Below are 17,078 nucleotides of genomic sequence, written 5' to 3' on the forward strand. Positions count from 1 at the left end.
CGAATCGTAGTTGCAAACGGAGCATTTCTTGATAGAATCATTCATAAAAATTGTATTTACATGATATTTTTTTTTTTTTTTTTTTTTTTTTTTTTTTTTTTTTTTTTTTTTTTTTTTCTTTTTTTTTGGTTTTTCAACGCAAACTCTAACGCTCCATTGTGGCCTTCGAAAAATACTTCCTTCGTAATTTAGCCAAGATAAAAAAAAAAGTATATGTGTTTTATTATATTCTCACAATCACGTAACTACATGCAGCTGTGTTAGTAAAATAGCTTTGTACGTGCCTTAAAATTAACGATACCTTTCATGTAAGATCGAGAATAGCGCAGGACAATGTCGTCGTGATCGTTATATTTATAACTTTATGATATATATTGTTACATTCCTGGTTGTACAGGACACGTTAGGAATATTTTATTATATTTATAATCATCGACGCATGTGTTGTTACATCAACGATAAAGAGAGATTTGTGAAAGGAATCCACAAATTTAATACGAATAAATAAATTATCGAAATTTCGTTTAACAAATTGTATCGATCTAATTCGTTCTCACCTTTGTGATATTTAATTACGTGGACAATACATTGAAAAAGTTCACACCATTTCTTTCAAGTTTTAAGAATGATATTTTTATATAATTAAAAAGAATAAAATAAAATGAATAACAAAATTTGTAAAAAGGCGCGAACTTTTCAAATGAAACAAACGCGTTAATTAATTTAATGCTATCAAGTGTTTAATAAGAAAATAATATTAACAAACAATTTATTATATTTATTAATATATTATTTAGTTATTTATTTATTTATTTATTTATTTCATTCGGATACTAGTTTAAATCAAGACAATAAATTTAATTACTTAACGATGATTCGTTCATTTTATCGATTACGTATTTCCGATCGGTATCATATTTCTGGCCGACAGAGAGCGCCACCGTTTTTGGCGCGCGCACGTACCGTGATCGACGTATTTATTTCTTATGGATAAACGATTTATATTTGAAACGTATGCGTTATGGAGGGTTTAACAAGTTCATCGTCATATTGGAATTAGCTTTCAACGTAATAATATCGAATGATCGATCTCTCTTATTGGTCATGTTAATTCTATTGGTCATCAAACAGGATTCTCACGTCGTGATATCATCTCGTCTAGGTAAGCATTATTGTTGTTCTATATTTCTTTCTCGCAACAGGATATATATTTACACACACATATATATATATATATATATATACGCATATGTACATGATGTATGTACATATCTATATTTTTTTTCATTTATTTATTTATCGTTCTAACGTTAGACAAATTTCGAAAAAATTGTTTACCTTCAAAATGAACGTTTCGATGAATATATCAATTATTAATTAGATCAAATACTGTAACATAACCCATTGAAATGGTGTACGATCAAGTTACATTAACGGCTATGATATTTTTCTTATTTAAGGTTAATGAATTAATCTGATATTAGTAAATATATGTATGAACGCTCGAAAGGGCAGGTCGATTCCTCTAATTCCGGCTTTCTTCTCTCGTTGATCGTGACTACGCGATATAGTTGATACGTATATATACATATGTATGTTACGTCATTATAGGTTAAGCTTTATTGGTCTTTTTGATGGGTTTGATGATTTCCCCACCCTTCATCATCTCTTCACTCGTCCCTTACGACATATATATATATGCATATGTATATATGTATATATATATATATATAATAATCGGTATGGAAAATTGTTGTTAAATGATCCATAAGTAATTTTCAAAGACCTCTCGAATTTCACTTTTTGTGGGACATCCGAATAGCGATACGATACACAATGTGTCACCGTATACACGAGATTCACGTGTGTCGTGTCTGTATGTATTTATGTATAAATATGTTTATATGTATACAGGGTGATTATAAATTAAGGACCAGGTGAATATTTCGTTTATTAGAAATAATAAAATATATATTATATAATATATATATTAAGAAGCATTATTACGTCGAATAATATTTACGATTTCCTCTTAAACTTAAGAAGTTTAATAACTTTTAGGTTTTTTCATTGTTCTCAATCCATTTTCTTTTTCTCGTTCGTTTATTAAAATTATATATTCGAATGAATTATCTTGCAAAAGAAAAGTTAACGGGCGTAGATCTAATGGTTAATAATTAACGAGACTTTATATGTTTAATATAACTTTAAGATTAATGTATAATAAAAAAAAAAAAAAAAAAAGCAGCGAAGAAAGGAAAAGAAAAGAAAAAAGAAGATAGTAATAGCTCGTTTAAATTCCATTCATTTTCAAAGTTTCAATTATTTCCTTGTATGTAATACAATCGCCATACATACATATATACGTACGTATATTTCTTTTTTTTGTTTCTATTATTTCTAACAAAGGAGATATTCAACTGGCATCTTAATTTATAATTACCCTGTATATATGTATATACATGAAATTTGATCTATATAATTTGACGGGTCAACGAGCATCGTCATCGTCATCATCATCATCATCGTCATCACGAGCATACGAGATGATACGAAATAACTTTCCTATGACAACCGAGAAACCAAATATTTTTTGCTATCGAGGATATTTTCTTTCTTTTTTTTTTTTTTTTTTTTTTTTTTTTTTTTTTAATCGTTCCTTGAAGATTAAATTTCATTGATACGCTTGCTGCATGTTATGGAATCATTGAGCGTTACTCAATTTAAAGAACCAACATGAATATCACTTGTCGTTTACTTTACCGATTGAAATACAAAAATATTGTTATAAACAATACGAGTCATACTACGTAGGACAAATTACGTGTTCCTTCCTAGTCATTTCGTATTAATAGATTATTAAATGACGTCGAATTCGAAGTCGAACTTTTAAATATAAACAATTATTACAATTTTATAATGTATCTCGTACTTTTAATACTTTTTATTTTTTCATCTCTCAATTCAATACTGCCGTATCATTTTTGTTCTATCATTTTTTCTTATCTTCGTTAAGGCAAAAAAGGAAAAGGAAGAAAAAAGGAAAGTCCTTCAACGTACGTTCCGAACGACGATTACTCGAATAATTTCGTAAAAAATTTTTCCTTTCCAGCAAGTTTTTGATCGTTATAAACTTTTAACGACTACGACGACGAAAGAGAAGATTCAACTACGCGTATGCACATACGTAATACACATGAACGAACAAACATATATATATGCACGCACGCAAGACGCATCATACATCCATATACAATACGCACGTACAGCTGGAAATTCAAGTCTCCTTAAGGATAGGCAACCCAATCGGCGTGCAGGTCGTGAAGGGTAAGGGAGGAAGCTGTAAAGTTTCTCTTCGATTATACGAGATGACATATACATACATACATACGTACATATATACATATATATATATATATGCATGTATAATACGTATATATATATATATATATATATACACAATACAAGAGATCACTCGCGTCACTATTCTCGAGTCGCTCGAGTAACCGAGTAACGGACCGTTCGCAATAACGTGGGCGAGCTCTGTTATATACAGAACATATCTATCTGTATATATATGTATATATAGATATATAGTATCCACACACGAAAGTAGTGACTGTTACGAAGGGTCTGGACCCCCCATAATACACCAGACGGCGACATTCGGTCCTCGTCTCTCTCTCTCTCTCTCTCTCTCTCTGTCACCCAAACACACACACGCACGACATATATAAGCTCTCGCGCTTATCCGTCTTCCTACGCCCCCCCTACTCATCCTCCTCCTCCTCCCTTCCTACTTCCATCTTCCTCGATGTGTCCTCTCTCGCTTCTTCCCTTTTTCTTTTTTCTTTTTTCTCTTTTTTCTTCTATCTCTTTTTTTTCTTTTCTCTCTTCTCTCTTTCCCTCTCTCTCTCTCTCTCTCTCTCTCTACTGTCTCGAGGTCGTCATCGTCGTCGTTGTCGTCGTCGTCGTCGTCGTCGTCGTTGGTGCTTTGTTTATCGCAAATATGCGCTCACACTGTGGTACTAGAGACCTTCCTTCTTTCATAAGAAGAGAACAGAACGAGAACGGACGTTCGTCGGTCAGTTTATGTCGAGGTGCGATCGAGTGAGGATCGTCGCGTGCGATCTACGATAATAATCACGATCACGAATTCCTTATCATCATTGAATCCATTAATCGTAATTGTCATTGTCGTTTGTCGCGAACGAGAGAGAGAGAGAGAGAGAGAGAGGGAGAAAGATAGGGAGAGATCGGTAACGTTCGTGAAATCTCGTTCGCCATTTTTTTTCTCCCTTCTGATCGATCGATCGTTCGACAGACCACTTTGTTTTTTTTTTTTTTTTTTTTTTTTTTTTTATCTCTTGTTTCTCGTGGATCCCGTTCTCAAACGATCATATTGCTTCCTCCTCCTTCTCTTCTTCTTCTTCTTCTTTTTCTTTTTCTTTGTTGTTGTTGTATGTCATGCTTGTCGAAAGAAATCGAAACTGTGTAATTATTGTATATCATTATGGATGTATTATCGATTCCATTAAATCATTATGTACATTTTTTAATTAATTTAATTAAATAAATTGTACATCATTAATCGAATAGATTTATTAACGTGGCTCGTACTCGTTATTAACGTGATATATTAATATCGTCGGGTCGTAAGATCGTACACGATCGTATAATTCGCTAAGGAATTATCGGGATTGGACAGTTACTATTACTTTGTAAAAAATACAGTAAGTCGTATTGCTTAGAAACAGTTTGCAATCGTCTGTCCCTTTTGACATTGAGAAAGGCATATCTCTCCGGCGGCGACGTGTTTGCTATTGCGATTAATCAGCTGATACTTCTCTCTATCTTATACATATGTATAACACTATTATAGGCCTTCGTCGAATCAATCGAGCGGTTCGTTCCCCTGCATTTTCAAAGATTCGCATTCGTTTTTTCGTTATTGAAAGAAACTTTCATGGCAATGTTCCTTTAATGCTCGATTTAATTAAGTATTTGAACATTTATTAAAATATAATAATAGTATTTCGATAGAAATGTAAACGAAATATTGTATATTATAATCGATTGTATATATATATTATATATTATTGATTTGTTTATTAGGTATACGAGAAGTTACATGAAAAACAAAAAAACAAAAAATGGAATAATTATAAGAATAGTTATATGAATAATATTTGTTGTTGATCTTTTTTCTCGTTTTTTTTTTTTCACCGACATTTAATCACCCACATAATTTTCAATATCATTTGTTCAACGTTATTTAATTTAATAGAGATTTTTTTTTTTTTTTGTTCTTTTGTTATTTTATACGTTTTTGGTAATTCATATGATAAAATGATTCATTCTTTTTTTTTTATCCACAGATAACGAGACACATAGGTGAAGAACAATGTCACAGGTGCGTAGAATCGTTCCGTTAATGAAAATCACCGAGATCGAAGAGAATTCTCCGCAAAAGGTTCAGGATACGTCGCTGGAAATAGTCTCGCCGGTATCAAGCATGATTCGTGATTTCGATAAGTCTACGATATCGTTAAAAGAATGTATGGAAAGTGATACGAACAATTCAGATCTGCGTTTAGGTAAGTCCTTTCAATAATCACACTTTTTTCAGTCAAACATTTTTTTTTTATTTGTTAACTTTTTTCTCCTTTTTTTCTTTTTTTTTTTTTTTGTTTTTTTAACAAATGTGTAAACTTCTCTTTGTTCGATACAATGTACATCGAAAATTACATGGGAAACTGTTATTATTATTATTACTTTTTTTTTTATTACTACTTTAGGACCTATTTTTTTGTTTTTAATCGGCTCGCGACGTTTATTAGTTATTTCGAATCAAACAATAATTTCACAATAATTGTAATAATATTAGATAAAAATCGGTATTTTTTTTTTTTTTTTTTTTTTTTATGTATGTAACGTAAATGTATGTAATAAAATAAATCGAATTTGTTTAACGGAGATGATAGGAGAAATAGCAATAACAATGTGACGAGATAACGTCAGGTTTGGTCTACGAGAGGCGTGTATCTCAGGGAAGAAATGGGATGGTATGGGGTGACAGGGATTTCCCCGTCCTTGAGGAGTCCGGGGATGTCTGCTACGGCTTTGAACTCCTCGAACGTCGTCTTTAAGTACCTCACGGTTCTCATTCGACCCGAGACGCATCATTAAATTCGATCCTAATTCGACCATTCAATATGTTGTTTTCTTTCCCTTTTATTATTCTTATTATTATTATCATTATTATTATTATTATTATTATTATTATTTTCTTTTCATTTGCAACGAAAGGGATGAACGATATATAATGTTATTATTCGACATCGATAATTATAAAATATATCTAAATATCTGTATTAAAAAAATTTTTAATTACAAGAAAATTAACCGTTTCATTACTCAATTCATTTATCGATTAAAATATTAATCGAAATGGTGGATTGAAATGTCGATTGAAACGTTACGTAGCGTTGACGTTAAACTAATTCGCGGAATATATCGGATTGTTGAGTATAACGAAGAAAGGAGGGCTGTTAGTCCATTGTTTAGAAAAAGATAGGTTAGGAAGGAAAGGCGAGAGAGAGAGAGAGAGAGAGAGAGAGAGAGAGAGAGAGAGAGAGAAAGTAATGTAATCGAAAGCAGCTTGCCTTTGAACCCTCGAAGCCGTGTCGATAGCAAAAGTGAAATGCGTCGTACGGTCTCTTGTATTTATTGGCACCCATCTTGAGACGGAATAAACGATTGTGTGCGTACTAGCAGGAGGACCGTTGAGCACCCCTTCGTAACCAAGAGGCAAGTAGTAGCTCGTGCCGAACTTTTAGACCAGGTGCTCACCTGCCTTTTCGTCGGGTGGCTGACTGGCTGGCCTGGCTGGATGGTTGGCTGGTTGGTTGGCTGGTTGGCTGGCTGGCTGGCTGGCTGGCTGGCTGGCTGGCTGGCTGGCTGGCTGGTTGACTGACTGGTAGGCTGGTTGGGTTGGTGCCCTCTTTTGCCCTGGCGGGAGCCCAGCCCTGTGTTGTTCTCTTTCTCTTTCTCTCTCTCCCTCTCTCTTTCTCTCTGTCTTCCCCTCTCTTCACTCTATTCGTCGTATTGGTGAACGGCACGCTCTACGTATAGTCTTCTTCCTTTCGCACACGCACCGCCGTCTCTCTCGCTCGAAGGGCACTGACCTACCCCCGTAATACGAAGACCGTTAAGAGATCAGCTGTTCGCTCGCAAAAAGTCTCAGATTCGCGCGTTTCTCCCTATCGCGGCGGGACACCCATCTGGGTTTACTTGCTCGTCTAGCGATTTTTAGACGAGTTGGGTGGGGGTTGAGATATTACGATTTGTCCTATAATAATTGTATTTTTTATTTTTTATTGTAAATATATATTATTATTATTATATATTTCATATATATTTCATCCAATCAACACCTCTCGTCTGTTTTAATGAAATTTGATTTATTTGGAATTGCATTTGTTATTTAAAGGATTACGTAAACTTAGATCGTCCAAGGAAAGACAATTTTTAGGAATTTTTTTTTGCCACGTGATCTATTTTGCTAATAAAAAGATCATTGAATATATGTGCTAGTCGGAGGAATATTTTTCGCAACATAAAAATTAAAACAATTCGTTATCTTCTTCAAGTGTTATCTATGTCGAATGAAGTAGAGTCATTTTTGATAATACTTCGATAATACGAGTATTATCAAAAATGAAAAACATCGAGAAGCCCTTAAAAAAGATGCGTTAAAAAAAAAAAGAGAAAACTAGCTCTTCCCTGACCAAGATGATTTTTAATATCTTCAATTTAATAAAAATATGGGAATGTTCGGATTTACTATTATTATCAATAAAAAATTTCTGCAATTTCTTAACGATCAAGGAAAAAAAATTGTGACTTTTAAACAAAAAATTTCCATTAGACAAAAACTACGATAAGGGAAATAAATGTTATTTGTGGCACATAATCATTGGCACACTGAATTTGAAAAAAAAATAATTTTTAATAAAACGAGGTTTAATGTTTGCTTTATATTAATCAATTATTTCGAATTTTTTAACGTAAATTTTTAAATAACACTCGTGAACCATATAATACATTACTATCGAAGAAAAATATTTTTGTAAAATCGATCTTTCTTTTTCTGCGAATTTTCAATTTTCCATTTATTTTACTTACATAATCCCCATAAATACGATTTCCATCGATGAAATTTTTTCTATTATCGTAGTATCGGCGTAGTACTCTGCCACATGTTCTCTCCGTTCTCGTTCGTTGCCCCGGAAATACGTTGCACTTTGCTAAAGGGTAAAACCTAGAGGTTGACTTACGTATGTTGCACTATTATCACTCATAGAACGTCTCTCTTGTCTGGAGAGGGAAAAAAGCTACAATAAAAATATTTACGAGTGGCTATTGTATCGTATTATATTACTATTATTTATTTATTCATTGTCTTTTTTTTATCTTTTTTTCTTTCAAAAATTCAATATTAATAACCAATGGCCTCCACGTTCGCAAAAGTATGCAAGTACTTGAAATTCATTCGTTCATTTCCCTCGACACGAGAAAAAAGGTAGGGAAAAGAAGGGTCTCGCCTCGGTGAACTATAGTAATTGATGTTAACACTACTACTGGTATGGGTAATGTTCAACGGAAAACGTACACTTGGAATGGAAAAAGAAAAGAAAAGGGGAAAAAAAAAAAAAAAAAAAAAAAAAAAAAAAAAAAAAGAGTAAAAACAGAAACCGTGGCCGTAAGGTGGAAATACACCTGTTTTGCACGCAACTTAGACGGCTAAATATCTATTAAATTCGATTATCGATTAGTTAGATACGTTTTAACCTTCATTCGTTTATTATCTCGTATCGTGTGCGATAAGGATTTGATTAACTTTTGGAGGCATACGATTTTAAAGAAAATAAAAAATAAGAACTCAAGTTGCGCAGAATTTTTTTAAATATAAAAGAAAAATGGAAAAACTGAATGAAAAAGTTTAAATAAAATATTAAATTGTATGACTATGCATATGTCAACTTCAACTTTTCGAGATGGGTTTAAATATATCTCACTATGTATAAAAAGCTAAGCAAAAGGTGGAACCCAGTTTTTAAGCTACCTAAACCTAAAGAATTAACGGAAAGTGATATTTAATTTTTACGAAATCTCGATCACTGATCGATGGACAATCATCATTTCGATTCACGATGCTGTTCACGACCATCATTATCGTCGTATCGTGTATTTGCTTATCGATCTATACGATGATGAGAGAGATACGACGGAATCCTACCTTGTACCCCCACTCTCTTCATTTCCCCTTCCCTTTTTGTCTTCTTTTTGCCTTTAACTTTCCCATCGTTCACGTACGAATCGTTCCCATACGGGAACGACAGTTGTAACGAATCGATCTGAAAAATTTTATCGATTTAAAGGAAAAAAAAAAAAAAAAAGAAAAAAAAAAGAAAAAAAAAGAGAAGAAGATACGAGACTGATCGAAACTCGAATTTCATTTATTCGAAATTTCGCCAGATAAAGAATTTCATTTGAGAAGAAATTGATTTCCAAATATATATTATATAATATAAATTATATATTACGCATACGGACACGAACGTGTGAATGCGATTGTATAACTTACGTATGTGAAAGTGTAGGACAATATGAGCGACGGGGCAGGACACCGGTGATATTGGTAACGAAAAAAGAAAAAAAGAAAGAAAAATAGGAACGGCCGAAACGAGAAGCGCCAACCTTTTTTCGACCTATGGCTTTCCGATCGGGATTTAAAATTTAAATATCTTCGAGTAAGAGACTGCTCCAAGGAACACAGACAGAAAGAGAGAGGGAGAAGGGAAAGGGCTCAGGGAAAACGAGAGAGAGAGAGAAGGAGGGAGAAAGAAGGGGGGGTGAAGAGATGTAAAGGGTTTTCAAGACCTTGGGGTCTTCTACGGGATATATTAACATATCCTGTAGGGCCGGTAAGGCAGGTCGCGCAACATTTTGGAATATGAAGGCTTGCACTTAGGCAACCTTTAACGGTCACAGACCGAATTACTAATCGGGCCTTTTTTTCACTCACTCTGTTTCTCTCTCTCTCTCTCTCTCTCTCTCTCTCTCTCTTTTATTCCTCTCAACATTGCGAATAAATTCTTCTTTAACGAACCTTTCGTCGGTCGGAAGGAATGGAATAAAGATAATGAAAGAAAAAAAGAAAAATGTAACCATAATGTTTCTTGACATTGTTGACATTTCTTAAATGCCTTTTACTTATATATATATATATATATATATATATATATATATATGAGTGTGTGTGCGTGTGTTTATTAGACAAAATCACGACGATCATTCTAAGATGATATTTAAAAAGTATGATTAATCGTTAGTCATCTAAGTAGACCTCGAACATCTTAAGTTATATAATAATCTATTCTATCGAAATATTTCGTCGTCGTCAATATGAAATTTTTAGTCGTCATGAAATCAAATGAAAAATTCGCCATTGATCGTTCGTTTCACCTTAATTATCATACTTAAAAAAATTGTGATTATTTAAGTAATTATCTCGAACATCGAACGATTTTAATTTCATTTAAGATAATCATTGAATGATGAATATTATCTAAATATTTGTTCCAATCGATCCCCGTCAAAATGAAATGAAATGAAAAATACTCTGGTTGATCGTTGGTTTCATGTTCATAGGGAGGTTTAATAATACTTACCCTTAGAAGATATCCGTTGGATGAAAAATTCGTTGAGCGCGTGTCGACTGCCACGATTCACCCCTCTTCTTCTTCTTCTTTTTCTTCTTCTTCTTCTTCTACTTCTTCTTCTCTTTCTTCTTCTTGGTATACGTCCCGTTTTCTCTTTCTCACTAATGCCACCGAAACGCGGGGATCCAAAAGGTGAACACGGGGTAAGCCTGACGTAGACGAAGAGGGAAAGGGAGAGGATAAGAGATGTAAGGAAACTAAGGAGACGGGACAAGGAGGAAAGAAGAGGGTGACACTACTGAGAAAGAAGGACGTAGTGAGAGAGAGAGAGAGAGAGAGAGATTGGTTTTAAGAAAACGAAGAAGAGAGAACGAGGGATCTAACGAAAAAAGAATAAAAAGGGAGAGTTCCAGTCACCGAACTATTAATGGTTGGTACGTAGGTACTACCCCCTCACCCCATTTCATCCCATCCCGTACCATCCCATCCCACCCAGTGCCTGTTTTCTCGTACTTACACACGACACTGGTCTTCTCGTCTGGTCTCTCATCTTGTTTCTTTTACCACATCTCTCTCTTTCTTTTTCTCTCTCGTAAGTTCTTGCTTTTACAAATAGCCAAGGATCATTTCGAGTAACCCAGGAGCAAGCGTACTTATGTACATAATATAATGCTTTATTACAAATTCACCGTGGTAGTTACATCCGAAATATATTCACACGAATTCAACTTTTCGTTGGTCCAACTTTTTTTTTCTTCTCTCTCCCTCTCTCTTTTTCTGAGAATAGCCGTTACACGCCTTTTTCATCTTCGTTATCACACATTCTTTATCTCTCCTTTCTCTCTTCCTATCTTTATTTATATATCTGTCTTCAGATTTTTATATTATATATAAATATAAATAGCATACGATATAAGATTCTTTAATATTATTCGCCCTATTATGTACTTATATTTATGTACATATGTGTATATATATATATATATATATGTGTGTGTATTTACAGAACGTTGTTCTCAATTTACGTCTCTCGCAAACGTTTCTCTCCCCTGTTGTTCTTCCCCCTACCCTCCTCCCTTTCGCCATCACCTTTAACCCCCGTCGCATTTCTTCTTCCATTATTTCATCTTCGCCTTCCACGCGCCTTCGGCTTTGTAGTAATTAAACGAGCATGCGATATACGTATAGGTATATAACAAAAGTCAGAATTCTTTAGACAATGCTGCACAAGGTGCAAAACCATTGTACGAATTTATCGCAGATGTAAATTAACGGGTGCGCTTTTCACCGTTCAAAAAAATGGTCATGCGAAAATTTACTCGCCGTTAACGTAAATCTTTTATTTCTCTTCTTTTCTTTTTTTCGTATGTATTGATCTCTATTGAAAAAAAAAAAAAAAAAAAAAAAAAAAAAAAAAAAAAAAAAAAAAAAAAAGAAAGAAAGAAAAAAATTCATCTCGAATACGAGAGATATCTTTTAAATCTTGTGATAACGAATGAGTCGATCGTAAAGTGAAATTTTTAATCGAACACACTTAATATCTCGATTATTATTATATTATATATATATTTTAGTTCGACTTTTTATATTCGAAGGGATGTTCTTTTAGTTTCGACTTTAGTTACATTCTATTCACGACCTATCGCAATTCGCACATGACAATATAGTGATCGTCGTCTTATGGTGCACATTACGTACCGCGTGTGTAACAATTTAACCGATGTCGTGCGACCACATGCAACACCATATGGTGTATATCTTTCTTCCTATTTCCTAACCATCGATATGCGATTACTCAAGTTAATTATCGTAACTCCCTTCGCTCTAATTAATCTACATCCTAATCACAAGTTATACATACTTACTTACTTGTAAATTATTCTAAGTTAACGAGATACGTAAATACGTAGAGAGACATTGAGAGAGAGAAAATAAAGAAAAAAAAAAAAAACGATCCGAACGTATATGCCATATATAAAACCCATATCAAGTATTATATATCGGTTTCGTTCGTTAATTTTCCTAGCAGCTTTATGCAGCGTTAATTTAATCGAATATATCTCGAGGATCCTCGTAGGTATGGACGTAAAATAAAGTATCAATGTATATCTACCTGGCGTGACGTTGTCTGGCTATGGTCAGATAGGGACAAGGGACAATGCTTGGCTCATTATCGCACATCGATAGAAAAAAGGGGTGTAACAATGACTCGTTATCCGAGTTCGTCGTAGCTCCATAGTTAATGTTCCGCGTTAATGCGCCGTCGTGAATCATCCCATCATCCCTGAAGGGTTCGCGAATAACATACAACGGCTGTGCGTTTTCACCCTACTGAAGAAATAAAAGAGAGAGAGGGAGATAGATAGAGATAGAGAGAGAGAGAGAGAGAGAGAGAGAGAGAAGGACTTTCCTGCACGAGCGACGGCACGCGACCGTTGGACGTGGGAGTCTGTGTATGGTGATATACCACTTGAAGGGATTCTTCATGTGGTCTATACTATGGTCCCGTTTGATCGATATTTTCGTCCGTTAAGGGGGTTACATTACACCTAGAGATGGTCCAAAGGAAGGGCTTTTTTTATGATTTTTTTTTTCTTTTTTCTCTTTTTCTATCTTCTTTCTTTTTTTTTTTTTTTTTTTTCTATGCGTTACTAATTTATTTTATCAATGAAAAATACGCATGACAGTGTTTACTACTTGAGGAATATTTTTTACGCAAAAGAAATTAAAACAATTTTTTACTTCTTTTTTTTTTTTTGGAGTTAACAATGCCCAAATAGGATCTTTTAAATAATATCTTTTTATAATATTTTTAATGCAATCATTCAGACGCATTTTTTTGAAAGTTTTGAAAGTATTGAAAGTATTGAAAGTATTGAAAGTATTGTTATTTAAAAGTAATTTGCCATTTGGAAATATACACATACACATATATACAGTGATGGCCATATACTTACGACGTACACTTCATATTTTAACTTTAAAACACATGTAGCTGCTGGTTCGATAGTTTATTTCTAACAAGTTTCGACTTTTAAGAATATACCAATGATCGGGATTTTATGAATTCCAAGAAATAAAGATGTTTGTAAATATTATGTGTATTCCACATTATCGATTTTGTAGAGGCCACTTAAATACATTGCGATTGTATGTATTTAAGGTAGGATATTGAGAATGTAAACAGTATCCATCAGTGTATATTGAAGCGTAGAACAGTTCACACGTTTTATAAAATCACTCCGATGAGTAAACGTAAGAATATTACATCGGAACAACGACGCTTAGTAAAACAACTTCGCAGAAAATGTAAAATCAGAAGATATCCAAACAACTTAGACTATCATAATAATTTCGTAAGTAGATTATTATTATTATAAATTAAAATTATTTGTGAAAATATAGATATTTCTATATGTACGTAAGTACGTACCAGCAAGAAATTGGACTCTTTGACAAAAAAAAAAAAAACAAAGTACATGAATCTTGTTAATTATAATAAATTAAGAAACCATGTTTTTTTTTCTTTCATAAATTGTGCTAGGAACTTGCAAAAAGCGAAATTGTTTTTTATTTAATTATTAAATTAATAGCAAAACAAATTTGATTTTTTTAACTGTATGTAATTATATGGCTGCCACTGTATAAATATATATATATATATATATATATATATATATATATATATCGAAAGTCAACGAAAATAAATAAATACGTGGAGAAATACCTGTGAAGAAATTAGAATGTTAATATTCTTGATCGCGGTCGACGGTCACGGTGGGGTAGGTTGCACCTGTGCGGTTTCGTTTCGAATGTATAACACATGGCGCACACGGTTTCCTTCCTTGATCCCGTGGTCCCTTACCTTACTTGATCGTTCGTAAATCCCCACCCCCAGCCCTGAAACCACCCGAAACCCCTATACCCCCTTCCCCATCTTCCTTGCGTAGGTTCCTCGATCATTACCTGGTGTTACTTGATACCGGACCCTGTGCGTCGCGAACCCAAACGACAAACTTTCCCGTTTCGTTGCGGAATCGTTTGGAACGGACGTTGAACGTTCAATTACGACTTAACCCGATTTATATACTCCTAACGAATAATTTAAAACGGAAATTAAATTCGTTTCGATAAAAAAAAAAAGGACATTTATTTAACAATGATTGTCCATTCGTGTCCACTGTGGAAATTGTTTTTCTATTTCAATTTTAATCTTTAATCTTTGGGTTAGCAACGGCACGTTGCGCGCGTGCAAAACGTATAGACGAGAGCACATATACAGTTAAAAAGAATATCTCACGGATGGCGTGTCATACGGGTATGTAGTCGCCGTTCGTAACGGTGGCACGCGCCCGTTAGACCGGTCCGTCAATCGATATCGTGCACCCACGTGTGCACTCTCTCTCTCTCTCTATCTCTCTTTTTCTTTTTCCTTTTCCCTTTTTTTTTTTGTTTAGACTTAGGACAAAAAACGACACAGTTGCCTTTTTTTTCCGATTGATATTAACTAGGAGGCGTTTAATGTCCTCTTTTATGACATATCTATATTTTACTACGGTTAACAATTTTTCTCGTCGAGAATTTGCGTCGGTTTTTGCGAAAGAAAAGAAATAATTGTCTAGAGTTCTTTGTTGCTAACCTCCTTTAAAATCGCAATCCTTGAATGATAAACGTATGCACGACAGAACACACACGTCCATGGTTTCTCAAATACAACCATTGAACTTACACATAAAGAGAGAGATAAAGTCGATGTACCAACGTTACTTACTTGTCGATAAAACGAGAGTGAGAGAGAGAGAGAGAGAGAGAGAGAGAGAGAGAGAGAGAGAGAGAGAGAGGGGGGGGGGACAGACATATGAGCACACATGGGGCGGCAGCTACCACCTGGCACAGTGCAGTTCAATACGCGCCACCCCTGTACCTAACTACGTACCCCCAAAAACGTGCTACGATTCCAACCCTCGACTTGGCTCGTGCCACCGTACATTGTCGTAGGACTCCGTTAATACTTTTTCTTACGAACCTCGAGGGTGAATAAATTCTTCGGTTGGCCGATATATTCCAGGACGATTATTTCGCCCTTTTTCTTCAAGAGAGAACGTTAACGGAGGCCTGAAGGATCTTCTCTTCATAGGGAAATGTTCGTTTTTCAACCTTTCGTCTTCTCCTTCTTCCTTTCTTTTCACCCCATTATTATCACCAATTTTTTTCTTTTTTTCTTTTAAGAAAATTGTCTTGCGAATGTTTTTCTTTTTTCGATCCAACGAGAATTCGAGAGCAGGTCAAATAATTTTTTGTTTTTGTTACTTCTGTTTTTTGTCTCTTTTTTTTTTTTTTTTTTTTTTTTTTTTTAATCGTTAATAGATATCAACACGAGATAAGGAATAATTTCGTACGTTAATAGGAGATTAAGATTTAAAGTTTTGTACGCCAGTGACGTCGAGAGTCAACGAACAGGGTACCTTCGAGCAGCTCGTTATTATATCGATTATTCCACGCGTCGCTATGTATATATACACGCGCGTGTGTCTAAGTATGTGTGTTTATGTATGAATGTAGGTATATTGGACACCACCCTGTGATTTCGAACACGCCTAAGAGTTCTTTGTAATCAGTTGTACGTTCACGTACGTACCGTACGTTCACTTGCGTTTCCTAGTCACATTGTCTGTCGATAACAATGGCAGGCACATGTTAGCGCTACGAATACACGTATGATGTTTTTCTCTCTTTCTCTATCTGTCTGCTGTGTGTGTACGTGTGCGTAAGTGCACGCACGTGCGCGATATAAGCTAGCGAGTATTATCATCATCCCTTAGTTTTCTATCTCTCTCTCTCTCTCTCTCTCTCTCTCTCTCTCTTTTTTATCGTCTTTATATGTATATACATATATATAAAAAAGGGAAAACAAATTTCGTCATTATCTCGGTGAACGAACGAACGAACGAATCTATGTCTAATACATAGGTTAATTAAAATTATTTACTGGATTGAATAGGATAACTTTAAGGTTTGAATTCCAACGGATGCTGGAAGACAGTTACTCTAAAATTAGATGCCCGTATTTGATTCTCGCATCCTAACGATCCCTCCAAGGATGGTATATTACGATTTATATTTAGTCGTTCCTTGGTATCGTCATATTAGAGGGGTCTCTCTTCCTCTCTCTCTCTTTCTGTCTGCAGTTTCTATATTGAGCTAGGACAACGAGACGCAGAAGACGCGTTTCGTTCTTTACGTTATTCCATATGCTCGACAGATTTGGTTCAAGAACGAGATACATACATACAAACATACATACATATATATCTTTATAGATATTCGGTTGGTCGATTATGTTCTGGGACG

The 17,078-nt window shown here is 34.4% G+C and overlaps 1 protein-coding gene and 1 long non-coding RNA gene across 5 annotated transcripts in view; one reads left to right on the forward strand and one right to left on the reverse strand.

Annotated features, from left to right (window-relative positions):
- Window positions 1-283: 283 nt before the first annotated feature.
- The window catches only part of LOC124955808 (M-phase inducer phosphatase-like), a 67,940-nt gene continuing 51,145 nt past the window's right edge, over window positions 284-17,078 (forward strand). Inside the window, exons 1-3 of one of the 4 annotated variants that reach the window (XM_047510785.1) lie at window positions 284-1,162; window positions 3,113-3,327; window positions 5,379-5,597. In XM_047510785.1, the coding sequence (XP_047366741.1) occupies window positions 5,405-5,597 (193 nt within the window). In that variant the 5' untranslated portion in view covers window positions 284-1,162; window positions 3,113-3,327; window positions 5,379-5,404. Of the gene's footprint in view, window positions 1,163-3,112; window positions 3,328-4,166; window positions 4,185-4,335; window positions 4,734-5,378; window positions 5,598-17,078 lie in introns of those variants that run through there. The other 3 variants (XM_047510786.1, XM_047510788.1, XM_047510787.1) reach the window with 3 other exon arrangements.
- LOC124955817 lies at window positions 779-10,918 on the reverse strand. The gene is made up of 3 exons (XR_007102980.1): window positions 10,737-10,918; window positions 8,188-8,396; window positions 779-7,187 (listed from the first exon to the last, which is right to left on the reverse strand). It is a non-coding gene; the product is annotated as an uncharacterized LOC124955817 (long non-coding RNA).

The sequence above is a fragment of the Vespa velutina genome, chromosome 19 (assembly GCF_912470025.1).
Source record: "Vespa velutina chromosome 19, iVesVel2.1, whole genome shotgun sequence".
Taxonomy (NCBI): domain Eukaryota; kingdom Metazoa; phylum Arthropoda; class Insecta; order Hymenoptera; family Vespidae; genus Vespa; species Vespa velutina.